The 25,735-nt window shown below is 42.1% G+C and overlaps 3 protein-coding genes across 6 annotated transcripts; 1 reads left to right on the top strand and 2 right to left on the bottom strand.

The window, feature by feature from the left end:
- Positions 1–2,015: 2,015 nt before the first annotated feature.
- Positions 2,016–6,859, bottom strand: rpl15 (ribosomal protein L15). The gene is made up of 4 exons (XM_071907544.1): positions 6,807–6,859; positions 5,532–5,713; positions 4,798–4,934; positions 2,016–2,379 (listed from the first exon to the last, which is right to left on the bottom strand). Exons 2-4 carry the CDS (start codon positions 5,701–5,703, stop codon positions 2,074–2,076), a joined length of 615 nt encoding a protein of 204 aa, XP_071763645.1. The 5' UTR covers positions 5,704–5,713; positions 6,807–6,859; the 3' UTR covers positions 2,016–2,073.
- Positions 6,860–7,641: 782 nt separating this feature from the next.
- On the top strand, positions 7,642–11,158 carry nkiras1 (NFKB inhibitor interacting Ras-like 1). The gene is made up of 4 exons (XM_071907570.2): positions 7,642–7,735; positions 8,030–8,130; positions 8,630–8,871; positions 9,574–11,158. The coding sequence occupies exons 2-4, from the start codon at positions 8,037–8,039 to the stop codon at positions 9,814–9,816; spliced, it is 579 nt and encodes a 192-aa protein (XP_071763671.1). The 5' UTR covers positions 7,642–7,735; positions 8,030–8,036; the 3' UTR covers positions 9,817–11,158.
- A 142-nt stretch (positions 11,159–11,300) lies between these two features.
- On the bottom strand, positions 11,301–24,867 carry LOC139918227 (ubiquitin-conjugating enzyme E2 E1). Of its 4 annotated transcripts, none has more exons than XM_071907531.2 (6): positions 24,813–24,867; positions 23,308–23,469; positions 22,534–22,584; positions 14,194–14,326; positions 13,664–13,811; positions 11,301–11,936 (listed from the first exon to the last, which is right to left on the bottom strand). In XM_071907531.2, the coding sequence occupies exons 2-6, from the start codon at positions 23,460–23,462 to the stop codon at positions 11,839–11,841; spliced, it is 585 nt and encodes a 194-aa protein (XP_071763632.1). In that variant the 5' UTR covers positions 23,463–23,469; positions 24,813–24,867; the 3' UTR covers positions 11,301–11,838. The 4 variants fall into 4 exon arrangements, with proteins under 4 accessions (XP_071763632.1, XP_078146458.1, XP_078146457.1 ...); XM_078290332.1 differs by lacking the exon at positions 24,813–24,867 and adding an exon at positions 24,595–24,655; XM_078290331.1 differs by lacking the exon at positions 24,813–24,867 and adding an exon at positions 24,602–24,636.
- Positions 24,868–25,735: the final 868 nt, after the last annotated feature.

Raw genomic sequence — 25,735 nt, 5'->3', positions numbered from 1 at the left:
TAGAAAAGTTTACCCAAATTTCATAATTCTTTAATTGAATAATTAATGAATAAGTATCTCATTAAGTATCTCCCTAACTAACAACTGGAATATGTGTCTATGCAGGCAGAATAATGTTGCTGTATTGCAAAGCTACACTGATGCCAGCTGCTCAGATAATAGGTCATACGCTTGCAACTGAAATCTTATTCTGGTCTCTCCACTTGTGTGGTGGTGGTTGTGGTTGTCCCATGCTCATGTAAGCTGGTGCAGGGCCATTCGCAAGCCGTGCACTGAGCCGCGTTTATCGTCTGACACGCCGCTGACCTAAAATGATAACGTTACAGTGTTTGGATGGCAGCACTCAATATAATGAAGAGTCCCCATATAATGAAGAGTTTAAAGGATTTTGTTTGTAGGCTGTGGGGAACAAGTTCTATTAAATTGACAAGGCAACAGTTAGTGGAGGAGAAACTCTTTTCATCTCAGTCATATACTGGGATCTTTTGTGTATATCATTAAAAGTGAAAATCCCCAGTTTGACGTGTAATGGTCACATACTGATTAGAATTCATGCTTTATCCAAATGAAGTGCCTGTTGTCATGGTTTGAATGAAGAAATTAGCAAATAGACAGACCACCTCTCATTTTCTGTCTAGCATGTTATTCAGTAATCTTATTAGCTCCTACCTAGGTATAATATAATACTAGGCTCAATATAGATTTTCACTTACTGCACCTATGGAGGTGTGCCTTCTAAAGAGTGACGATGTCCTACCAGTGTGAAATATGTTTTTTAACCTTACAAAACCCAGATCTAATCTTTAGATTTCAGATAAAACATTTAAGTTGCTGTCACCGTTCAGCCTAAGAGAATGTGGGGCAAATTCAGGCTCTAACATTGGCTATAATCAATACCAATGACTCATTTTCAATTTCCATTCTTTCAAAAGTACTCTCAAGGTTTAAGAAATGCACATGTAATGTATAAGATTACATTATTTCCATTAAAAAAAAAGTTTATTCCATAGTTGAAAGCATTTGTCTTGACAGATAACTCATGTGAAGTGTCACACTTTTTGAGATGGTTTGCTTTACTTCCTTTTACTGGTCTAACTCTATTCTAATCTCACTTGTTTGATTACATTTGATGAGGTCAATTGGGTCAATTTGGGAAATCATTCTGCTTATTACAAACTGCCATAGGCCTACTTCTAACTGCATTTTGACCCCAGTAAAAGGTTCTTGAATGCTTCTAGAAACTCCTGTGGTACCAGTTCACTGAGCCGACACCAGCCCCCCGTGACACAAATACAAGTCGAAATACTTCAGACCCAAACACTTCTTAGGTTACACCTTTCCCAGACTGAACACGACCCCCTCCCAAATGACTAGGATAACCTAGAAATGGATACCATCGGTCTCACACCATAAAGATCACTAATGGGCATTGTCACTGGGCAGTGGCTCCTAGCAGTTACATCAATGACAAACACAAAGGCTCTTTAAAGTGCTTGGTGTTTGTTCAAACTATTTGTTAATAGCCCAAATGACCGAAATATTGGACTGATAAAGCTTTTATTAAAGATGTTGGATAACGGCCAATCAATATCATCCTCTTCTGAAGTAATCAGTGAAATCACCTGATGCAGTCTGTGGTCTGAATGAAAACCTGCATACACTTGGCCCAGTGAGACATGGTTGAATAGCCCTGGGTTTAATGTTAATACACAACTTGTCACACATTGCGACGCCCAGTTACGACATGCCATATAAAGATTCATTAAACTAGTGCATCAGTATACTTTTAACTTAAGTGTTGCAACAGACTATTTATCACCAGTGTGTCACTGAAGGAAGGGATCCAGCTGGGAAAATTTGAACATGGCTGTTCAAATTTTAAATATTTGTCTTCAAAAACCCCATATAGGTAAAACTCAAATTCTGTTCAAACTGCTTGCAATTTGTGTCATGTTTATAGTGCTGTTAGTAACAGTAATGACTCTGAATATGGACAGATGACGACAGACAACAGGTTGTCACCATAAAAAGGGCTGTTTATTTGTTTAAATGTACAGACAAGTGTGACGCTCCCTAGCGGTAGCGGTGCAGCTGCAGGGTGTTGCGTCTCCTCCAGGCTGCACGACGGGAGCCTCCGATGGTCAGGTGGAACTTGTGGCCCTTGCCCAGGCCGCGGCTCTTCTTTCCTGCGGACGTCAGGCCACGCATCTCTCTGTGCTTGTGCACAGCCTTTGTGATCCATTGGGTGTCTGGGTTGCGTCTGATGGCCTTGTGGAAGGTGTCAATCAGAATCACCTCGAAGAACTTGTAGGTGGAGTCCTCGCCCACCCAGTAGGAGCTCAGCACCCGCAGGCCTCCGCAGTGACGGCCAGCACGCTCCTGGAAAAAATTAAAAAGCAAAATTCAGCCTCGGCAGACAGGTACAATACAATTAAACAATTCCTATCAACCCTGTAGAACCATGTACACCAGAGCAACATGTTCTCAAATGCCAACTAACAAGGCCCAGTCTTAAAGCCGCATTACAAACTTTGCATGTTGGCGGCTCCAAATGGCAGTGAGAGGTAACTGCTAGAAACATTTGAACTTCAGTACCCGGCAACGAAACATCAGTAAACTGCACACTGCACACTAATGTTTACCAACCCGGCCGGTCTGTGATGCTTTATACCAAAGGGACAAGAGAGGCAAAAGATGTAACATTCTTGTGTCCAGCTTTCTCTGGACAGAGCAATCGCTCACTGCTGTTTAGGACAAATGGATTTCACTCAAATTTCAATTTTCCACTTCTGTGGGAGCAGCGAACCGCCATTGACCATACAGCAGAATCTCTTTTGGGTAAACGGGGCAAATCTACTGTATCCCAATTAGTGGGGATGGGACACTCTTCTCTGTTGCAGCCCCACTTTGTAATTTAGGCTAATAAGACTGGTAGATTTTCACATAAAAATCTTGCATAGTGCAGCTTTAAAATTATTTTTCAAAATTGCAGTTTTAATTCTATAGCTGCAAAGGATCATTTCTCATTTGACCATTCGTATTCTGAAGCTGTAGCACAGCCCAGTCCGTTTTATCCAGGAACAGGAGTTTACCTCATCTAATCTGTTGTGGAAAAAGCAACTGATAGCACCCCGATGAGTTTCTGGTCACCAGACTACATTTTGTGGTCATACTAACCCTGGTAACTGCAGTGTAGATAGATAGTAAAGATCAAACATTGTTTAAGTCTGCAACAGTAGCTATCATTGTCAATGGAGCAGCTATACACTGTACAGTTGTATGACACCAGATTATTTGACTGTCCAAGGCCAAATAGGAACCTTTACATTCTTCTATTTAGTCATGTTCCCCTTGAAGCAGGTTACACTTAATGACTTGTTAACCAGCTCCAAAAAACATCCCTGAATCTTTAGATCCTTTTGCAGGATTCATTTACAACCAGCTTAAACAGTGTAGAATTTTGTAGATGTGGGGGTAATTTCGGTCTATTCCAGGATCAATTCCTGTAGGTGTTGCAGTGCATGAACGGCTCTTATTGGGCGGTGCGGTGGCTTTGGGGGCCCACTGCAGCTAAGCGAATGCTAAGAAAACGCTGCTATACGGTCATAAAGAACAAAAACTAGGACAAATAAGGGGTTGAGTCATTAGAGCTTTCATAAACAATCTAACTGGATGTGATGTGTGCAATTATGGCATATTACGGTCTACAGTGTTGAAGATAAATATTGTTCTTGTTGGTGTGAATTGAAATGTGTGCGTGGAAAGCTTTTGAATGCCGGCTCCACATGGAAGTTTTGACAGAAATCGACCTCCTCACAAACGTCTTTATTCTGACACTGAACTGACAAACCAACATGATGCACAGCATCACAGATGCAGTGAATTATGGTTGTTGTAGTTCACCTGCACACTTTCAGTGCTTGACCGCATTAAATCTTTGTGAATCTACATTACCAAGTTTCAATGCCAGCTTAGTACATCACAACACCTGAACTGAATCTAAGCAATTTACTTTTGCTGCAAGAACATGTATACAACCCACCACACTGTAAAAGTTTTTACCTCAATTGATCCGATTTTAATGCTTTTTGCATCTCTGTAGCCTTAACGGACATGACAATCAAGGTCGTTGGGAAAGCAGCCGTTATGATTGAACTGATATTCACCAAGAAATGCAAAGATCACCTGTCATTTTGGGAAACTCAATTTAATCCAGTGGTTTTTAATCCTGGTCCTCAGGACCCAGAGTCCTGCTGGTCTAGTCAGACTGATTTACACCTGGGACGCCAGGTGAATCTAATTAACTAGCTGGTAGTATAGAAAACCAGCAGTACTCTGGGTCCTGACGACCAGGATTGAGAACCACTGATTTGTTAATGAGAAAGGTCCAAGATAGTGGTGGCCGATAGGTCTGCAGCTTTATTCCACTGTAATGAAGTCCAAGTGGATATGCTTTTGCATTTGACTTGTATAAGCTTGAGAAAAAAAAAATAAAAAATAAAAACACCAGTCAATTAATTGGACTAATCTCATAAATATTTGCATCTGCCCTCAAAAATCCATAATTGATCCATCTCCACATTTAACAGGTAATACATGGACAGATCAGTTTCAGCAACATTGGGGCATATGCAATTTCATACAATCTTTTTGGAAGAGATCAGGAGGGGCACAAACTCCCAACAAATTGTTGATTTGCGTGTCAGGCACTGGCCAACTCCCACCAATAGAAACCAAGTCAACCTAGCAGAGATCCAACAAGTGTCTTCTGCCCTGCAACAGTGAAGATGAACATACCTCAGCGGTGGACTGCAGACTGCGGGCAAACTTGATCTGGTTGACACCGTGGTGCACTGGCTTGCCATAGGTAGCACCCTTGGGCACGGGGCGTTTACGGCCTCCGCGGCGCACACGGATACGGTAGATGACGTAGCCTGTGATCAAACACAAACACCAAGTTCAGTCAAGGATTGTATACTAGCGTTCAACTGATGTGGGTCTTTCAAGACTGTTGATGATGCTGATATTTCTGGATTAAAGCTGCAGATAATTCAACAACCATTTTCATGCCAAAAACTTTCAAGTATTCAGTGTTTCCCCAAGATTGCATTCTTGTCAGGGTGGAAATCCAGATTGAAACAGTATTTAAACCATCATGGAACACAAACTCTCCACTGAAACCCAGTATTATAACATTAACGCATACTTGTGGAGTGATGAAAAATGTTGCATTAGAATCAGTTCAGGTTAGTATTTATCCATTACAGGCAATTGATTGTGTGGCGATAGTGAATATGTAATCAAACAAACTACCATATGGAAGACATTGGCTGTTGTCTGATTTCTCATAAAAGGCCAATACCAGCCCCATAGCACAACCAACATCTTTATCTTAACCATATTGTGCCATGTACATCTATACTGTACAATTATGTAGTTTCACTTAGAAAACAATACAGACGACATGAAGACAGTCAGAAATCATTTTAATGAAGGCATACATGTAGGAGAATCCCCCACCCAACACTCACCCTGCTTGGCCTTGTAGCCCAGTCTGCGAGCCTTGTCGGGTCTCGTGGGCCTCGGAGCGCGGTGGAGGTTGGACAACTGGCGGTACTGCCAGCAACGGACACGGAGCAAGAAGCGCATCACGTCGGACTGCTTCTTGCGCCATAACTCCTGCATATACTTATACGCTCCCATCTTGAGTTATCTGAGGAAAAGGACAAACATCCAGCTTGTAAGCCACCACATCTTGGATACACAGCTCTAAGATGTCAACAACCAAGATGTACCTTTCCAGATCTTGTTTAACAGAACATTATAAACAGAGCATGCCAGCTCTGCAGGTTAAACTACTGTGTGACCACATGCAGCTAGCATTCACAGTTCACAGTGAAATAAGTAAGTCTTGTTATTGCAGCCCACACTACTTTGATAGTAATTTGCAACAGTGTTTTTCAATCATGTTCCATCTGACCCAAGAGTCTGCAGGGTTTCTTTCCAACAAAAACACTACAGCAACTGATTTTACTTATTTATTCCACCTCTAACTGAAGGAGTGCCATTATTTTGTGATATCAGCTGCTGTAGTGTTTGGTTGGCAGGAAAACCTGCAGACTCTCGCAATGCCACATGGTCGAGAACCACTGTATTACAGTATATTGACCAAAAGTTTAAGCAACCCATACAGTTGATTCCAGACTAACAGCCACATGATTTCTCATGCTGTCAGCCATTAACGTTACATCCACATGAAGCATCACTTAATATACATAAACCATATCTTACGCCGACCCAGGAGGCTATGATATATAACGACTCCGTAAACATATGAGGTATAAAGCAGTGATTCCCCACGTTTTACTTGTTTGGAAGTAGACTGGAAATAGGAAATAGGAGCTAGCATGCTAACGTTAGCTTCGTTAGCCGAGTCGCCCCTCTCTCCCCACTAGTCTAGCTAGCGACATGCATTAACAAAGAAATAACAAATAAGACAAAATAGTATTCAAATGAACAAAACGCCAATTCTCTGATAATGGGTATTGCAAATTCCGAGACGTTTACACGTTGACTCATGTTCTGCCCGGCAGCATCAATGGCTACCGGACTGACAACCCCTCAGCACCCGTTAAACTGGGGCTTTAATCACCATTTCAAACACTACAGTTCAAAAAATAATTGCAGCGTATCGCCAATCATTATGTCTCTAAACATCGTCTTGGGTCACACAGACAGATGAGAGCGCTTTACAACAGATTTTTATGGATTGTGATTTGTACAAAAGCATAGAAAAACTCGCTTACATGATGGCGTACCAGCCGGAAAGAGAGAGAGAACGTACCCAGCATGCCTTATGAAAACGTCAGTGACGCATTTCCTTTGGCGTGCTCATGGGAAATGTAGTTCGACTCCCGCTGTTTGGTTCAAGTTATGGGTTTAAGAGGGATTTCTTTTCATTTTTCACACATTTTTCATACAGTTTAGTTTTCATACCATTTACAACACACACACACACACACACACACACACACACACACACACACACACACACACACACACACACGCAAGGATTTCCTACTTTATTATACGTTTGAAATGTTTGTATCATATTATGGAATGGTTGTGATGATGATGATGATGATGATGATGATAATACTTTATTGTCAGATCCAGTCTGAAATTTTTCTTGCATCACAGCAGCTCCATTTGCAACATCACAAAAAAGACAAAAATTAAGACAGGACACAAAGATACATACATTCAACATATCATTACAATCACAATATGCTCAATATTTTTGCATTGTTGTAAAGGTGGTTGTCTGGTTGTAGCAAGTGATGTGTATAGTGTAGTTTGACTAAGTGGCCAAATTGTCACTTCAACAAAGCTAAAATTATCTAAATAATTTCATAACCTAACTGAAACAGTTTCTCTCTGAATGAAACTGAATGCTATTGGTGAAAGGTGTGTTGATTATATCGTTGTTCACCTATCTACATTGTAATATTTGATTGATGTAGTTCTATCATATAGAAAAGTGTTATAATTCTAATATGAAATCAACAACAGCAATATTATTCTGTTATGACATACCGGTAATCAAACATGAACTCCTCTAGACGCGCATGCGCAATCAAGAGATAACTTGTTAAAGTGGAATCAGAGAAGAATGGATGCTCGGGTTGTGATGCTCCCTTTGAGAACTTGATATACAGCTATCCACCTTATTGAAGTAAGGACTATTAACATGACATTTTGTGCTAATGTACTGGTATTTCAAGTAGAGTATGTTAGCATGAGACTGTTATTGGTGTATACATTACGCAAATTGAGGTGCTAGCGGCTAGCTTGTTACCTAACGTTAGCTAACTCAACATAACACTTCCTCATCCAGCCAACGTTAGTTACAGAGTTGCCTTTAGCGGTTTTACTATAGCTCTCATCCATGTTAATATTATTATAATATCGCTAATTTATGCCAAACGAAACGATGAAACATACAAGGTTTTATTTCCATGCTTTGTAGAGTCGAAATGGGAAAAGGCTGTAAAGTTGTGGTGTGTGGCCAGGCAGCTGTTGGAAAAACTGCCATCCTGGAACAGTTATTGTACGGCAGTCACACTGTTGGTAAGTCGATGGCTCTAAAGGCGCTGTGAATGCCTTGGCTTTTTATTTGCAGAACAGAGTTTACCACCTTTATAAACTGACATGAGTCTTTATGAGTTATATTCATAGTATACATTATAGTAAGTAGCAGAGTTTACTCTACCGCTGAATAGGGGGCTGGGTCACCCTGTCTTAAGGAGCTGCTAACCTGAAAATTGATTAGTCTGGGTTTCAGTGGAGGGTTTTAGTGTCCCATGATGGTCTAACTGCTGTTTCAGAGGCTTTTCCACCCTGATAAGAATACAAGTCTAGGGGAAATATTGGTAGCAGTATCAAGTTGTACCAAATTGATTGAAGTTATATGAAATTAGGGTCATTTGAGGCTAAACATGAATAAGTTAATGCTTTTCTTTAGTCTTGTTTATAGGGGTGGTTGTTTCCCTTATGATACAGTAGTTTACCATTACATCCCTGTTAAGATGAAACTATATTATCTTAATGTGTGACCGGTGCTTTTAAGGTTCTGAATCCAGCGAAACCCAAGAGGATGTGTATGTGGCCTCAGTGGAAACCGACCGTGGTGTGAAGGAACAGCTGAGGCTCTATGATACCAGGGGCCTCCATGACGGACTAGACCTCCCCAAGCACTACTACTCCGTGGCAGACGGCTTCGTACTCGTCTACAGCGTGGACAGCTTGGAGTCTTTCAAGAAGGTGGACATTCTGAAGAAGGAAATAGACAAGTCCAGAGACAAGAAAGAGGTACGGTTGGTTCAAATTACACCGCAACCATCGTTAAATCGCTTCTTACCTGTAAGACTTACAGCTTCTTCCCTTATGTGTCTTTATTTCTTGTATGGAGCTTATCAGCAAACATACACACCACATAGAACATGATTTTACAAATGGTGAGGAACCACTCTTCAGTTCGGTATATACCCAATACACCAAACAGCACTTATTTCAGTTAAATTTCAGCTGATTTGGCTGTTATTCCTACAGTCTTCTTCCACCAGAACCAATAAAATTTAGACTAGTTGAAAGGGGGAGCTCACACTCACAGAATGGAAGAAAAAAACTTCTCAAATCGAGATACTGTTTCCAAAGGTCAGTTTCTTGGTTTGAAGAGGTACAGATTCAGTCTTTGCTATTTTTTATTCCAATTCTAAAAATGTAAATCTTATTGAAATAAGAGCTGCCTGATGGAATATAAATGCTGAATTTACCAGAAGATTGTTGTGATTTATAAATGGTGCCAAGTCACATTTTACAAGGTGAGTATGTTTGCCAAAAAGCAAGGCAACATTAAACTGCCAGATTTTTTGTTAATGTATTTTGGCATGACTTTCTCTCCATACATAAAAGAACGGCGCAATCCTATTGTACAATTGCCAAAATCTAAAGAATGTGCAATATATAACTAAAGAGGAATTGGATATAGATGATCTGTCCGTTGTGTGTCAGGTGACGGTCATAGTGCTGGGCAACAAGACAGACCTGCGGGAGCGGCGCCAGGTGGACCAGGAGGCGGCGCAGCAGTGGGCGCGAGGCGAGAAGGTGAAGCTGTGGGAGGTGAGCGTCACCGAGCGCAACTCCCTCATCGAGCCCTTCACCATGCTCACCAGCCGCCTCACCCAGCCGCAGAGCAAGTCTGCCTTTCCTCTGCCTGGACGCAAGAGCAAGGGCACCCCGTCCAATGACATCTGAGACGCCTCGCTCCTTTTCTCTTCCCTTTACCCTTGTGCTGCGTTCACGTCACATGGGAATCACCGTCAGAACGACTCGGAGGTCGTTTACGCTGTTTGAAGTTGTCGAGGCGCCATTAGTGATACATGATGCGTTTGAGTTCATGTTTTGCAACAAACCAAACATTGCAACCACAGACCAAAAATCCAGCAGGTAGTTGTGTCCTGCCATGGCATTCTAAAGTAATAATCCGTGACATTTTCATAGAAATAAATGTCCGTTTTGCTACTCTCTATCTCTGATTGCTATAACACAATAGTGATTCAACCTATAACCAGTTTATGAAAGCTTTTCCATTTGCTGTGTTTACATTTGCAGTTCCTGTCCTCTGGCGCACAGGAAGTGATGCGTTTTACATTCCCAGTTTATTTGGAATAAGAAGAAGAACTCGGTAGTTGAGCAGTGATAGCCACCATGGCTGAACAGACAAAGAAAAGAGCGCCACCTATAGAAACTCAAACTGCATCAACAGAAAATCCAAGGAGAAAGACGTCACAGTGCTGGACACACTGTTTGATTGACAGGTGATCTCTGGGAAGAGCAGTGCAGAAACACCACAACAGAGCGCTGAGCACCAAAGATGGAGACAGAATAAAAAGCGCCAAACCCTCGAGTTCCCAAGTAGTATTTGAAAGCTGACATAAACAGTATTTTCAAATAGGAAGCTGATGTCTACCATATCTTTCCCACATGATGTGAACGCAGCATTATATCTCCCTGTCCTCTGGCAGGACTCAGCTAGTCTTTGTGCGCCTTCGAGGTGAGAGGCGTACTCTCTAAAGTATGGCCTGGCAGCAATAATGTTTATGGTACTGCCTTGACTTGTCATGTACGATTTCATACTGTATGTCTGGCGTTAGTTGCACTCCTGTGTGTTGTCTAGCCTATAATCCAATAGGCTACTAGTTAAAACCTGTAGCTATAAACCTATCTAACATTAGAAGTGTCTGTGTTAGAGCAAATATTTATTTTTTAACTAATTTATTTTTGTCACTTTAACGAACCACATTCCTTGACTTTTGAGTAAGAAAATAGTAAAACAATGTGAAGCGCGAACTGTGCTGTGTAATGTCCTTTGTGTTTCAAGAGTAATAAACTTTAATGTGCTGCTAGTAGAACAGAGCTGGAATCATAGTGAGATCAAGTCTTAATTAGAGGCCGACGCTCTTTACTGATACACAGTAAATGATTTAATCATGCTGCCCCTAAATTAGGTTTGGTCCAGTTCTTATTCTCTGATCTCTGTAATGTTAATGTGATATATGCTAAGGACTCTCAGTCTTAAGATGCACTGAATAAAATGTAGCCTCTTGATATTAAACCACTCTTGTGTCAGCTTTCTTTTGGATATCTGTGTCTTTCCATAATAAGCCATAATAATGAACATTATCCAAAAAATGGAACCAATACAAATGCATTACAAATGATCAGTCAAATTAGGATGCTTCAGTTGGTCATGTTTAATTCTTAGGGGAAAAACATAAAACAGTTTTTCATCAGTACATAACACAAATAAACCACAACCAATATCCATCCATATCTAGACAGATCTACATGTGTAAAACACCTTTTCAAATACCAGGATTTTAGAGGGGGGGGGGAGCGTACACCGACTGGAACTTTTAATACATGTGAAAATTTACACGGACATACTTGACTGGGAAACATGCTGTGACACCGTTTTCATCTAGCAGTTTAAAGTGTGGCATTAATTTCCATCTTCAAGCACAAGCTAAAATCCAAAGAAAAAACAGGGAAAAAACACCAAATGCGTTATTGCCAAATTTGATTATAGTTGGGCCCAAGATAACTTTAAAAAAAAAGAATACAATAAACAACAAAATTTCAGGAGTTAAGACTTCAATTCCAAGGTAAAAATCCGCCCGTCCTCTACCCGCCCCGGCACCCTCCTCCGCTGGGACCCAAACCCCCGAATCGACGCCCCACACATCCGAGTCGTCCAACCAGCGGCTCCTGTGGTGATTATGTGGCGTACCGCTTGGTCCACTGTTTGGCTATCCTGTCGTGTTCGGGTCTGTTTGTTGTGTATTGTGTGGCGATGCTTCCAACCAGGGGGTCGGCTGTAATGGGCGCAAAACATTATTTCACAGTAATGACGGCAAAGTGAAAAAAACTTGATACATTTGAATCAGAAGATAAATGTCCATATGAACTATCCTGGACTGCGGTTTTCCATTCCATCAGTTTTGATATTCAGTCCATTTTCAATGCATATTTCTGAACACATTTCTGTATGTTTGTTACTTCCAGTTGTAAATCTGTTCCAGGCTTATTATAGTTTTAGATTCATTTTTATGTAGTCAATCTTTATATAAATTTCAGTTTAGTTCAATTTAGTTTTTAGTTTTCTGTGTGGCTTTGGTCATTTTAGTTTCGTTTTTTTTTTTTAACAAATGTTTGGTTTTGGTTTTACCTATCTATTTTTGGGGAGGGGTGGTATTTTTTTTAAGTTCATAACAGGTATTTTGTACATTTGCAGCAGGTATTGTGCAATACAAACAATAAATCATACATTCTTTTTAAAATATATTTACATGAATTTTTCAATACATCCTCAACTACCTGAAGATTGGAACCACTTCAAAATTCTCACCCCAAAATTCATTCTCTTTTTTTAACCTTGCACATAAACAAAAAGACAAAAACTAAAAACATTTCACCTATGTTTATTTCATTTCATTCATCATTTCATTTGTTTAGTTCAGTTTGAGTTTTCTCACAAAGTCTTGTTTTTATTTTTATTTCAGTTTATGACAATGTTGTGTAACACCTAGTTTTCATGTTGGGTTTAGTCAGCTTGATGTGTTCTGATAATGAGAACAGATAAATGCACATGCACCCTTACGCATTGTTTCTGTACATGTGGTTCCTCCATCTAAGTTTCAGAGTTTTGCTAAGGTGAACAGTTAGTAATGCAAATAATTTCAAATGTACACATTTTGCGCATATGTTATCTACATCTGTAAATTGAATATATTTGATAAGGTGAACATGTTTTAGTCTAGTCTGCACATCTAGACACGTTCTGTACATATGTATGTATGGCCTTCTGTAGACTTGCTTTAATATTACAAATTGTACATATCTTGATATTTTTCATTAATTAAAAAAAAAAACAATAGCAAGAAAACTGCAGCATAATGGGAGCAAAAAAACAAGTTGTCCGTTTATAAAAGTTTCTTCAGCTGAATCTTAAAAGAGGAGAGCGTTTGCTTTTCCTCAGGCAGGTTGATTGCAAATGCTGCGTCATCTTTAGTCTTTAATCTGGATTTTGGAACTTAATCTGTAGATATAAGACTACACTTCAGTACACAGGAAGTTTAAAGCTCTGTAATATTAGCTGCGGTCAGGCCGTTTGTAGACTTAAGAGTAATGAATTAAAGCTTAAAATCCACTGTAAATCCAACTGGAAGCCGATGTAAGGCGGCTAAAGTGGGAGTTTTATGATCTCTCTTCTTAAGTTCATGTTCAAAGTGGAGCTGCTGCAGACAAGAAAGAGCTTCAGCAGTTTATACGAGATGAAATAAAGGCATGAATGAGTTTCTCCATGTCAGAAAAGTATAGAAATTACCAATTTTAGAGATATTTCTCAACTGGTAGAAACTATACTGAACCCTGAACACAGAAAAATATTGGTATTAAAAAATCCACCCAGGTCAAACCGTAATTTCAGGTGTTAAGTATGAAAACATTTGTAAATGCTTCAACTGAAAAACCACTGCAGGAAAATAATGCAGGTCTTAGCAGGATTGTGTGTGTGTGTGGGTGTGTGTGCTCCAGCTCTCACCAGGGTTGCAGTCGGTCAGCAGGGAGCAGATGGACAGCAGGACCTTGGAGATGGTGAGGGCGGGACTCCAGTTGTCCTTCAGGATGTCCAGGCAGATCACTCCCTGACTGTTGATGTTACAGTGGTAGATCCTCGTACGAAACGTCACCTGGACACACACACACACACACACACACACACACACACACACACAAAAGAAAGAAGATGAGTCAGTAATCCATAGCTCCAATGCATTCAAATAAAATGCCGCTTGATGGGTTGGACATATGCCATATCAGTGCAAAGTGATCCGATGCATTCAAGAGGTCTTGGACATTAGATGATTGAAGTAGAATGAGCTGCATGTTTCACTTAGGTGCTTTCCATAGTGCAGGACCGCCCTCTAGTGGAAAATATGAAAACTTCTCCAGAACAACAAAAGGACTGGTGAAGAGGCCAGTGCTGAATCGTTTAACTTTAACCTAATGCTAAATCATTGATTCAAACAGGTTTCATAGGATGCTAATAAACATTTTTAATTGGAGCATCACCTTGGGTGGTTTGAAGGGGTAGTCTGGTGTGAAGGCGATGTCCAGGAAGAACACTCCCCCCTCATACACAGAGCCTGGAGGGCCCAGGATGGTCGACCTCCACTCATAGATGTTGTCTCCTTTAGGACCGGCACTGTCGGCACAGAAGAAGAATTCACTCAGGATTAAGAGCTTTCTGTTCATGTTTTTTTTTTTTTGATGCAATAAAATCAGCGAGTCTCTTTCCCAGCTCTAAAGCCTCCCAACTGTACCACAAAATTTCAATTATACTAGTTACTGGACTGTGAGGCTATGGCTATAAATAATAATAACTAGAAAGCATCAAGGAAAGTCGTACAGAGACTGAGCAGCTTTTTTCCCCTCCTACAAGATTTCCCCATCACCATTAACAAGACCTGGGTGACTCTTGTCCAGACCGCCAAGGATCCCCACAGCCCAGATGAATTAGTTATTTTCAGACCAACACTGCAGCAAAAACCCAATCCGATCTGTTGAATCAGATGCTTCCTCACTAGGAACTCTGCTCAGCTCTGTGTTCGAGCTTTAATCATCGTCCGTCTGGATTAATGCGCCTCCCTCCAAGCCTGGCCAGACTAACCCTTACCCCTAACCCCGCTCCTTGTTCAAGCTTTAATCATCTTCTGTCCCTCCTAGTCCGCCTCCCGAAATACTACGCACCTACATTTCAGCCGTCTCCAACCTAATTCTAGGTCCGAATCCTTCGTGTCACCCTCCTCCTATACTCTGTCCATTGGCTGCTAGATGCTCGTACCAAATTTACACCCTGGTGCTGGTGAACAAGGCTGCCAAGGGAGCTGTACCCCCCTACCTCCAGACCATGGTCCAGTCCTACACCCCCTACCTCCAGACCATGGTCCAGTCCTACACCCCCTACCTCCAGACCATGGTCCAGTCCTACACCCCCTACCTCCAGACCATGGTCCAGTCCTACACCCCCCTACATCTAGACCATGGTCCAGTCCTACACCCCCCTACCTCCAGACTATAGTCCAGTCCTACACCCCCCTATCTCCAGACCATGGTCCAGTCCTACACCCCCATACCTCCAGACTATAGTCCAGTCCTACACCCCCATACCTCCAGACTATAGTCCAGTCCTACACCTCCATACCTCCAGACTATAGTCCAGTCCTACACCTCCATACCTCCAGACTATAGTCCAGTCCTACACCTCCATACCTCCAGACCATGGTCCAGTCCTACACCTCCATACCTCCAGACCATGGTTCATGGTCTGGAGGTATATAGTAAGGGAACTAATGCCCTGACCTTTGACCTCCTTATTATTGGCTGCTTGTAATATTAGTAATCTAGAAGCTGAGGCTTCTTCTGCTGTTGCGCTCACAGTAAATCACACAGGATAACAGCATTAGCTAAATGATCAAAATGTAAATGGATATGGTCAATGGCTATGGTAATTGCCATCATTATAATCTCTTACAGTCAGTTACCATTCCCAACCTCTACTCCATGTAACTGTCATTGGTAATTCATTAAACAGTAGCTAAGTGTAATCGCCCATGTGAGTCATCATGCCAACAGAGTAGGAAGTGAGAAAAAGAAAAAGATCAACACAGTTAATTTGCTTGTGGAGATAAATAGGAGAAGTAGCAGGGCTTACTAGCTTCAGAAGAGCCTTGATTTAAGAATACCAACACAGTAAGACAGCAGTAGCCTGATGTAAATCTTTTTTTTTGAATGTCAGAGATGTATCCAGATAATTGACTGCTTGATGAGGAGCTCCATAATACACTTTTCAATTTGCCATTTCATTTGCCTTTTTAAACTCTAAGCTGGGCTGCTAAAGCATGCTTTGTTGGATAAAACGAAAGATATGCTTGTGTTGGAAAATAGCACAAGCAAAGGAATCGGTGTGCAATAAAAGCTGACTATATAGACTTCATTCTTGGAAGCAGTGATAATAAGCATTTTACCCATTTCTAATGTTTAGAATAAATACACTCCTAAACGATGATAACCACAAAATCAATAATTCAGTGGCAGCAATTCCAAGAATAATCCATTACATGAATCTGATGTTAGGCACTTAACCGGTTACTATGCACACTTCTGCGCTAAGTAACTACATGAGAAGAAAATGTCAGGCAATAATCTCACTTTCCAAAGCAGGTGCTCCGCTCTCCTCTCTGTCCGTCTAGACAGGGGGAAAGCAGAGGGAGACACCGACACAAAGAGGGCCGAAAGCACAGGAAATTCCACAGTCGGGAATCAAACCCTCCGTTCTCTCCAGGCTTCAGACTGCTGACTGCCGCACCGACCTGGCCCCCTGTCGCTTCTACTCAAAGGAATACGCTGAGGTTTGGGGAGATTGTCCCGTTGTGATGAGAACAGAGACGCCAAAAATCATCCGTGGACAATCTCCCAAAAACTTGGGTGTATTCCTTCAAGAGCCACAAAATCTTTGAGGGCAAAATAATGATCAAAATAGTCCAAGTAAAGGTAACGGGCACACGAAGCCATCCAGATCCAAAAATAGCCGAGCAGACACGTCCAAGCCCCCCTCCTCCCCCCTCTTCCCCCAGTATAGAAAAATACCACATGTCCCCTACAGGAACGCTGTTCATTTGCACTGTGTTACCAGCATTCCTGCAGGGAGCCCGGGCCTGCGATGGGACTGCTAATATGCAGGTTAGCGGTCACACCGCAAGACCTCAGCCGGGGCCCGACGCTACACCAGGAATAGATATTGTATCATTTCCCGCTGAATGAACCGGGGGCCTGAGGTTTCTATTTGCCTGACAACAGAGGCGTCTCAGATTCATGACCGAGCCATAGAGAGGGCCTGTGTTTCCTCCCCCCCGCCCCCCACCCCGGCAGACAAAGGCCACCCAGTACTTTCTGTGTAGCGGTAATATGCCATGCAATCACTGTTGTCATTCACTTCAATATCAGGGGGGGCTTCTTCTGCAACCTCTGTGTACAGACGGACCGGAGGAGGAGTGCTGACATTTCGGCGGTTTTTTTTTTTTTTTTTTTTTAAAGCCGTTAACCTTTCAAACAGCCACACTCCCATCACATCGCATCACCCCCACCACACACACACACACACACATACACACACACCCATCCCCCCCCCCCCCCCCCCCCGCTCACACAATTCATCACCAGCAGCCACAACCTGTTTTAACATGCAGATCTTAAAGGATAAGTTTGGTGATTTTGGACCTGAATATAGATAGATTATTCCACATAGCTCATCACACAGCTCATCGAGATGACTGACAGGCACTGAGCCGTGAATTTGACCAACTTGGGGGGGGGCTTGGGGGGATAACAAGGCACTTCCTGCCTCCAGTCAAAAAGTTGAGTATGGTAGCTTTGATATGCAAAAATCATACAAAAAGAAGCAAACAAACTACGAAGATAAGGAGATTAGACTTGCACACCAGTATTTAAGGGTAAAAAGCCGATGACAATCCCGTGAGATAGAACTGCCTTTCTATGCACTGACCACATTTTTTATGGAACTTAATCATTTAAATCAGTGTATTTTTCTTGATCTTGGGGAGAGAGTGTTGAGTTTTTTGCTCCAGAACAAGAATACGGTCCAGAAAGTGAGATTTGAAAACCAGAAATCTCAGCAGCTGGACAAGTAATGGCTGAGTCACTGGTATTGATCAAGAACCCTATCAAATATTGGTGGTCATTTTGTGATATTACTTATTACACCTTTACGGGTAAAAAGGCTGATGGAAAAAAAGGCGATCATGTGAGACCGAAATGCATCTGCTCTTCTTTGTAGATATTCTTTTCCTTCTTGTTACGGCGCTTTATCACCAAATTAATACATTTTTCTTAATCTCAGCCTTCTTTCATTTTTTTCCATGAGCCTTTTTACACTTTACACAAACACTGAATCCTGGTGTGCGAGTCTCATCTCTTCGGTGTAGATCTTAATGCGCACGCTGCCATCGTCACACACCGGGCTTAATTTTCAATCATCGCTATCTGCTCGCGCCGGCTACAGCGACGACAAGGAGAAACACAGTGTAATAAGCTGTCTGACCGAGACAATATAATGACTCCACTCCACTTGAGTGGCTGGGAGACTCCATGGCCCGTCCCACTCTGGCAATTTAATACAATGGCAATCAGCCTGTAAATTTCCTCTCAGTGCTTTATGAGGAGGGGGCTGGATGAATATCAAATGTTATCGTTTGTATTCAACTTCTGGGGAAAAAAACAAAAGATCCCAGATCAGTAACTTCTGTTTTACTTCATTTAACTTCATTCTTTGCCAAATTTCTCACGACTTTACAGGGAATTCAGCAGCGACTGGGAACTGTGGATGATCCAACTGTGAGGTGAAACATCCATTTCCCCCTCGCTGTCCGACTGCAACCTGCCAGGTAAAAGGTGAAGACGCCAGCAGGCCAAACCCCCCCCCCACCCCCCCCACCCCCCCCCCCAAAAAAAAAAAACACACTTCAAACTTCTTAAACCCTACATCTATGCAGCAGCTCAGAGGTAGCGGCACTGCTTTCAGGGCTTTTCCGACGTGACAACGGTGCACAGGCCAGCCACTTCCTCTCCAGGGAGCGAGGCTTTTTATAGCTATGAAAAGGCTGTTCAGAAAAAAAAACCTCAGCAGTCTCCGACACGCAGCGGCTCACATGGTAAGCAACGGCGCAAAACATCCAACTCAAGGCACAACACCGGCGTCACATGCAGCTCAGATGCTTCACAGCAGGCCCGGCAGGCTCTACCTCAACACACACACACACACACTTAAAAACACTCATTAAGCAGTGGCCAATCATGTGGCTGTGTGATCAGGAGGCACAAAGGACACAGCTGAAAATACAGTGTTTTCCAATTCGAGTTCCAACTCCAATTTCATCATTTTTGTGTTGCGTTATGTTCAATGTGGTCTAATTAATTTCAGAGTTTTAGTGTCCCATGATGGTCTAAATGCTGTTTCAGAGGCTTTTCCACCCTGAAGAATACAATTCTGGGGGAAACACTGAGATTTTGGGGATTTTTTTTGGCGTGAAAATGGTAAAAAATGAACTATATTTAATTATCAGACAAAATATTTGCCATCGTCTGCTTCAGTCCAACAATATCTGCCTTTTAAAACCCACATCGGTCCAAACCCTACTTAAAACTAATCACCCTACTGTACACGGCCTCTCAACTTTCAGTTACTGTCATGAGGCCCGACCCTGGGAATGTCAGGAATCCGGGCTTGACGCCGGACACCCGAAGGCAACATCTCGGGAGGAGAGATGGCGAGCGAGCGAGTAACAGGACACATGACAGAGCGAGAGAGAGAAAGAGAGAGAGAGAGAGAGAGAGAGAGATAGATAGAGAGGTGGCTGAGGGGGAAAAAAGAATGAAACAAGGTGAATGAAAGCAGTGGGAAGACGTCTTGTGAAGTCTGCAGTTCACACTTTGGCGGCAACGAGGCTGTAGCGAACTAAAAAGGAGGGCTTGCATGGCGTTCCCCTAGTGGAGTGTAATTAGATTTTGATAAATGACAGATGAAAGACTCTCCCATATAGCGCTCATAAGACAAGAGAGCCTGCTTTGAGAGAGGCACTGATGATAATGAAAACTAAAAAATCCTTTGTTCATCAGTCAGTGTCCATTTTGGGATGGAGGAGGCCTGAAAACAACTTCGAGGGAACCGAGACGACGGCGACCGACCGACTCGCGGATGCGTAATCCATTAAACAACATCTGCGAGGCATAGCCGGCCCGGCTGCATTCATATCCGAATGAGACGGTTTTGTGCTCAGTGAACCGTAGAAACCCTAAATACCCTAAAAATCCCTTTTCTCCACGTGGCCTTGGGTGTTTTCCACCAAGTGACATGGGGGAAAGATAAGAGATAGAGCCTGTATTCCACACTGGCTGTGAAATACACAGATACGTTCAGGGCGTGTTCATCATAGACTGTGAAAAAACACAGATCTGGACTGACAGCTATTTCTTTGTGTGTTCTTAACTGGTATGAACACCGGAGAAGAAGAGGGCAGACAGGTCCATCGTGCTTAGCTAGAGTTACAGGTACCGGACTTGGATTTGTTCCTTTCTTTCCATCATAAAATACTGTTCAGGGTTTTTTTTTATAGCCAATTCCAACCAAGTCTTTGTACATTTCATGAAACGACAGTAGTAACAGAAGGAAATCTATCTCAAAATTGACCAATCCAGCCAAAAATCGACGTTTTCACATTTTCAAGGCTCACAGTCACTTCCCAAACAAAATGTCTAAAAAAAAAAAGCTGCGTTTACGAATCTTTCTCTGAGGCTTCAGAGCTGGACACTGTGGGGCGGCAACTGAGCACATTTTCCTTTAACAAGCGACAACGAAGTCCAAAAGTTGAGATTTGTGACTCACACACACACACACACACACACACACACACACACACCGAGGTGTGTTGAATGAAACGGCTCCTGGCAAAGCCTTAAGCTCTCCTGTGGCCGGGGGTTCAGCGTCTAAATGGTTGTTTTGGGACTTGGCTGCGTAACTTGTGGTTTAGGGCTCTCCGCCGTGCAATCAGCTCGCCTTCAAGGTCTAGACAACATCATGACCCGCTGTTCCCACTCCGCCCTCGTCAGAAACACACACAGCACCGGCGCTGTTTACTGCCAACAATCACCGACGAGCCTGTTGTTACTTTAAGATACCTGGACTGTTGGAAAATGATTAGAGCGGGACGCCAAGTCTCCCTCAGCCTTTTTTATTCCCTTCCTCAGAACGACTTGCTCTCCTCTCCTGTATCTTTTTTTGTGCCAGTGTGTGTAACAAACACTGTGACAGGAATATGAATACCACAAAATATACACTTAAAGGACCACACTGACTTTATGGGAGTTTGGCCCATATGTAATGAGTGGATTGGCACCAAAGTCATCTCTGTGTCTCCAGTAGATAGCTCTGTCCGGTGCGCATGCTAAAGCTTTAGCATACAGTAAGTAATTATATGTAAATGTGACTAGCATTATTCTAAAAGTGAGAAAATGAGAAGCAGCTCACACGTGTCTAAACCTGCCAGGCTTCTTTAGGGGATTGGTAAAGTAGACATTAAAATTCGACTAAAGTAATGTACTTTCAATAGCAGAAGATCTCTCTTTCCGCGAGACATAGCCTAGCTTGTTTTGTTTACACAGGATGTGAGCTAAGTTAGCCAGAGAACTAACATTTTTTGTGCTGTTGATTTGTAGTGAACTTCACTAATGATGAAGTTTGAGATTTTGTTATGAATCTACATCTAAACATGGTGAAAGTATCAAAACGCACGGTCGCCAACTAAATCCACACAATCCATATTAGAAAAGCGAGCCTCTAAACGAGCCGTTTGGACTTCCGTCACCTTGTTGCGTCACAAAGGTTCGCTCATTATCATTTTTGTAAGAAATAATAGACTAACAAAGTGTTTTTTTCAAAGTGGTTGTCATTGTTTATTACCGGAGAGTTTTCCCTACCTGTAGCTGCCGGGCTGCGGTGTGTCACGTTTCACTCTTGAAACGGTTAGCCAATCAGAACAGAGAGGTCGTTAATATTAATGAGCCTTAAAGACACAGCGACAGAACAGCCTGTTCTTGGTAAGGCTCAGAGAGATGCTGGAAAATGATTGAGAGTGTTTTTGGTACATGACACCACACACACAGCTTTGAATGGACCTCAAGACAGAAAACACTGTAGAATATGGGACCTTTAACATACTGTTAGCATGTGCACCGGACATAGCTATTTACTGGAGACACAGAGATGATTTTGATGCCAATCCTCAGGTCAGATATTGGGTAAGGAGACCAATGGGACAAACTCCCAGAAAGTCAATGTAATCCTTTAAATGTGTTAAAATTCCATTTAAATCTGAGAGAAGGGAAGTTTAACCAAGATATAAGCCTAATTAGGGTTTTCTATAAATAAGTGATTAACTGTAAACCCTGTACTCCATCTATCATGTACTGAGAAAAAGTCTACAGCCTGAAACATCCACTCCATACAGCTACAACCATATGCAATTCTGCTTCCCAGCGTCTCATTACCTTGTTGTTTATTTGTCCTTTTATTGGCTAGACATGCAAGGCATCCACGCACTCCATTTCTAACTATATACACAGGAAGAGATGGCTTTTCAATTTAATCATAGATATTCAAGACCCTTGCCTGGATGTGACTAAAGAACTAGTTGCATCATTTCTCACAATTGTTGGAAAAATGCTTTCGTACAGCAAAACGACAGAACCTGCTACCAAAACACTCCTCAATGACCTGGAGGCTTCTCATGACACACTAAAAACTCTCCATTAAAGGACGGGGCACTGCCATTTACTCACCTGCAGTTTGGCGGCGGGTCCAATGTAATGTCAGCCAATTCCTTCTGAATTCTGCAAAAGCAAATAAAATCCACATGTAAAGATCTAAGCTCCTATCAAATATCATAATTCCAAACTCATGGCACAGAAACGACACAGATGAGACCAGATGTAAAGGACAAATTCCTAAGTCAAAATCCTTACTCTGTGTCGAACTGAAACCTCCCATGAATCAGAAAAGGCTATTCTTGTCAGACTCAATCACAAAACCTTTCCCATCTTCTCCAATTCATTCTCTATGTACCTGGACATCAGTTCAACTTGACATGATTAGAAAGAGGCTGAACTTACATCAGGTATGGGATGAACATATTTCCAAGCCAAAGTTCAGTGGCAATCCCCTTTTAACCACTCATTATACCAAGTGATGTGGGAAATAAAAAGATGGGTAAACTATGACCTCCAGTTGGTCATCATAAGGCAAACATCCACCAATATTAACAAAAAAAACAAGTAGATTTTCAGAAAAGGATGAATGTATTACACGTTTTTTCCCCTTAAAAGACTCTATCTCCATATAACCAACACCAATCTGATGCTACTTACTATGGAGTACACTATGAATTTAGGTCATAGAGATTTATGTTAGTCTGAGAAGTGGGCTAATGTTTATTCTGCAGTTAAAAGGGTGGGTTTACCGTCCACTACATCCTTTATGCAGACACTTAAAACACTTCTTCATTAATCTTTCAAATATTACCTACACATGGGCCTGCCAGACCGTTGAGAACTGACCTTTTTGCGCTGGTAGAGAGGAGTTTGGAGGTCTTGCTCATGCTGGCTTTGCTTTCTCGTTTCTTGGGGGTGTTTACCTCGTGCTGCTGCTGATGATGAATTGAGGATGAAGAGGAAGAAGAGCTGGTGCTGGCACGGGAATCCTCATCCGACATACCGAGCCTAGAGGAAAGAAGGGTTAGGAACTTCACATTTTAAAAAACGCACGCAAGTCAAAGCCCCCTTCAGAGAAACGCTGCAACTCAGCCCCGATACGTCCCCTTCGTTCTTGTAAGGAGAAAGCGTCGCGTCAAACTCAGTTCAAAATCTGGTAGTTTAATTCTGCCTTGCTTATCGGCAAAGGATTGTAGCTGGTACAACAAGATTTGAGACCTTAACTAAATCGTTAGGTTGCACTCTTCAATTCGGCACACATCCCATACACCACGCAGCGCGTATTTCAGTGAAATTTCAACTTTTAGAGCTGGTTCGTCTGTTATTCCCACAATCTTCTCCCACCAACATACACCGTGGTGGGCGGTAGCGAGCCGTGTGAACCAATTCTAAAAGTTGAGATTGTATTGAAATTAAGTGCTGCTTTGCGGATCATTTATATGCCGGATCTACTAGAAGACCCTAGTGATTCAACAAAGGTATTGAGTCATAGTCTAGCCAGTGTGTACCTTTGCCAATAAGCAATGCAACATTAACTTGCCAGATTTGTTAATGGAGTTTGGCATTACACGGAGCGTGTCGGGGCTCGGCTGCAAGTATGAATCCTACGGCGCAGTCGGAGTCCATAAACACCGCCGTTGTTTTAACTGCCAGGCCTGGACTAGACGGTGACCCGGACAACTGGCTCTATCGGTTTAACTGGCCGCTGTGTGAATATTATTGAATAACTTATCGTGCTAATCGCCAGAGCATTTTCCTCTTTCATAACACTGCTTACTGACCTCAGCTAATGTTTGCACTCGGGCGTTATTTTTAGCCTTGTCGGGCTGCGACAAAGGAGATCATTTGGTGAAATAGTTGGGCTAAAGGCCTAGTTATGCCTACTGTAAAGCAATGCACGGCCAAAGACGAGATGTTTCCCCCTGACTGACTCGAATAGGTCGAAATGTAAAAGCAGGAATACATCGACGGGGCGATGTCGCAGTCGACAGGGATCCCCAACACTTCACCTCAACAATTTCCAGTCAAATGAAACTTTCGCTTAAAGAAGTCGGCAAGGTGCTATTCCGCACTGTCAAGGAATGTCGCGCGTGCTGAGCCCAAACTACAAGATGCAAAACGAACACAACATGCCATTCACTTCAATTTTCTTCCTCGCATTTTTAGATATCCGTCGACATGCAGCTGATCTCAGTGCAGCCAGTCACAGGATGGACCGACTCCTAAACCCCCCCCCCCCCCCCCGACGGCAACAGAGACACATTTATAGTCCGAACATCCCCTAAAACACACAAATGACATTAACTGTTGCAATATTATGCGATACAATATAAATATTTAGTATCTGATACCTTTCTTTGTGTGTGTGTGTATGTATGTGTGCCTCCGTCGCCTGGACGCACCAGTGTCAAGCCAGCCAGAGAGAAGAGAGACCGCGCGTCCGGTCAACACTTTAAAAATAAAAACCTTATTGATGAGCGTCGGCTGCAACGTTTTGGAGTGACACATCAAGGTTATAAAGTGTACGAACATAAATAATATGTTTAAAGAGAGAGGAATTTTTAGTGAATTAAAACGATTCAAGAAATCCCCCCCCCCAAAAAAAAATAAATGTTCTGTACAACATAGTAGGGACTGATATATTGGTTTGTCAATACTGGCCTTTTATTAAAAAATCGATTATCAGCCAATCAGTGTCGTCCTCCTATGATATCATATGATGCAGTTTGATTGATTAAATATTTATTGTATTATTGATCAATAGGCTACTACACTGGTTGTCTATGGGAATTCCTTAACCTGAACTGAGTCTAATGCAACATTTTGATCAGATTCCACACACGTGTTATTATTATTAGCTTATTATTATTATTATTATTATTATTATTATTATTATTATTATAATTATCTGGGTTGCAGTGGAGTGTTTTATTGTCCCATGGTCTAAATGTTGTTTGAGATGTTTTTCCACCCTACAAAAAACTCTGAGTCTTAATGATTTTTTATTGGTTTTTTTTTTAATGAGAATGGTGCAATTTAAAGATAGCCTATAGAAATCAGCACAAAATATCGGCTGTCGGCAGCTTCAGTCTAAAAATACAGGCATTGGCCTTCAAAACCCCTTATCAGTCAAACCCTACCCACGCCCTAACGAATTTTCTCTTTCAAACTTGACAAATTTCACGCCTTTATTTTGAAGGCTGAATCGTCTAGCTTCCGGTCTTATCGTGGCCAACTCTGGCGACTTGACGCTGCCGCTGGACGCGTGCCTCTT

Source organism: Centroberyx gerrardi, chromosome 19 (assembly GCF_048128805.1).
Source record: "Centroberyx gerrardi isolate f3 chromosome 19, fCenGer3.hap1.cur.20231027, whole genome shotgun sequence".
In the NCBI taxonomy this organism is placed as follows: Eukaryota; Metazoa; Chordata; class Actinopteri; order Beryciformes; family Berycidae; genus Centroberyx; species Centroberyx gerrardi.
Note: the sequence above shows the minus strand (reverse complement) of the source record. Positions and strands in the feature narration are given on the sequence as shown.

Excerpts from the sequence above, each read along its gene's own strand:
- LOC139918227 (XM_078290331.1), bottom strand. The coding sequence starts at position 24,621 with ATGCGAGGAAGAAAATTGAA. Across the intron at positions 22,585-23,307 it reads CTCTCTACCAGCGCAAAAAG|AATTCAGAAGGAATTGGCTG; the intron begins GTCAGTTCTCAA and ends TTGCTTTTGCAG. Across the intron at positions 14,327-22,533 it reads GACCCGCCGCCAAACTGCAG|TGCCGGTCCTAAAGGAGACA; the intron begins GTGAGTAAATGG and ends CTGTGCCGACAG.
- nkiras1 (XM_071907570.2), top strand. The coding sequence starts at position 8,037 with ATGGGAAAAGGCTGTAAAGTTGTGGTGTGTGGCCAGGCAGCTGTTGGA. Across the intron at positions 8,131-8,629 it reads GTACGGCAGTCACACTGTTG|GTTCTGAATCCAGCGAAACC; the intron begins GTAAGTCGATGG and ends GGTGCTTTTAAG. Across the intron at positions 8,872-9,573 it reads AGTCCAGAGACAAGAAAGAG|GTGACGGTCATAGTGCTGGG; the intron begins GTACGGTTGGTT and ends GTTGTGTGTCAG.
- rpl15 (XM_071907544.1), bottom strand. The coding sequence starts at position 5,703 with ATGGGAGCGTATAAGTATATGCAGGAGTTATGGCGCAAGAAGCAGTCC. Across the intron at positions 4,935-5,531 it reads GGGCTACAAGGCCAAGCAGG|GCTACGTCATCTACCGTATC; the intron begins GTGAGTGTTGGG and ends GTTTGATCACAG. Across the intron at positions 2,380-4,797 it reads GTCTGCAGTCCACCGCTGAG|GAGCGTGCTGGCCGTCACTG; the intron begins GTATGTTCATCT and ends AATTTTTTCCAG.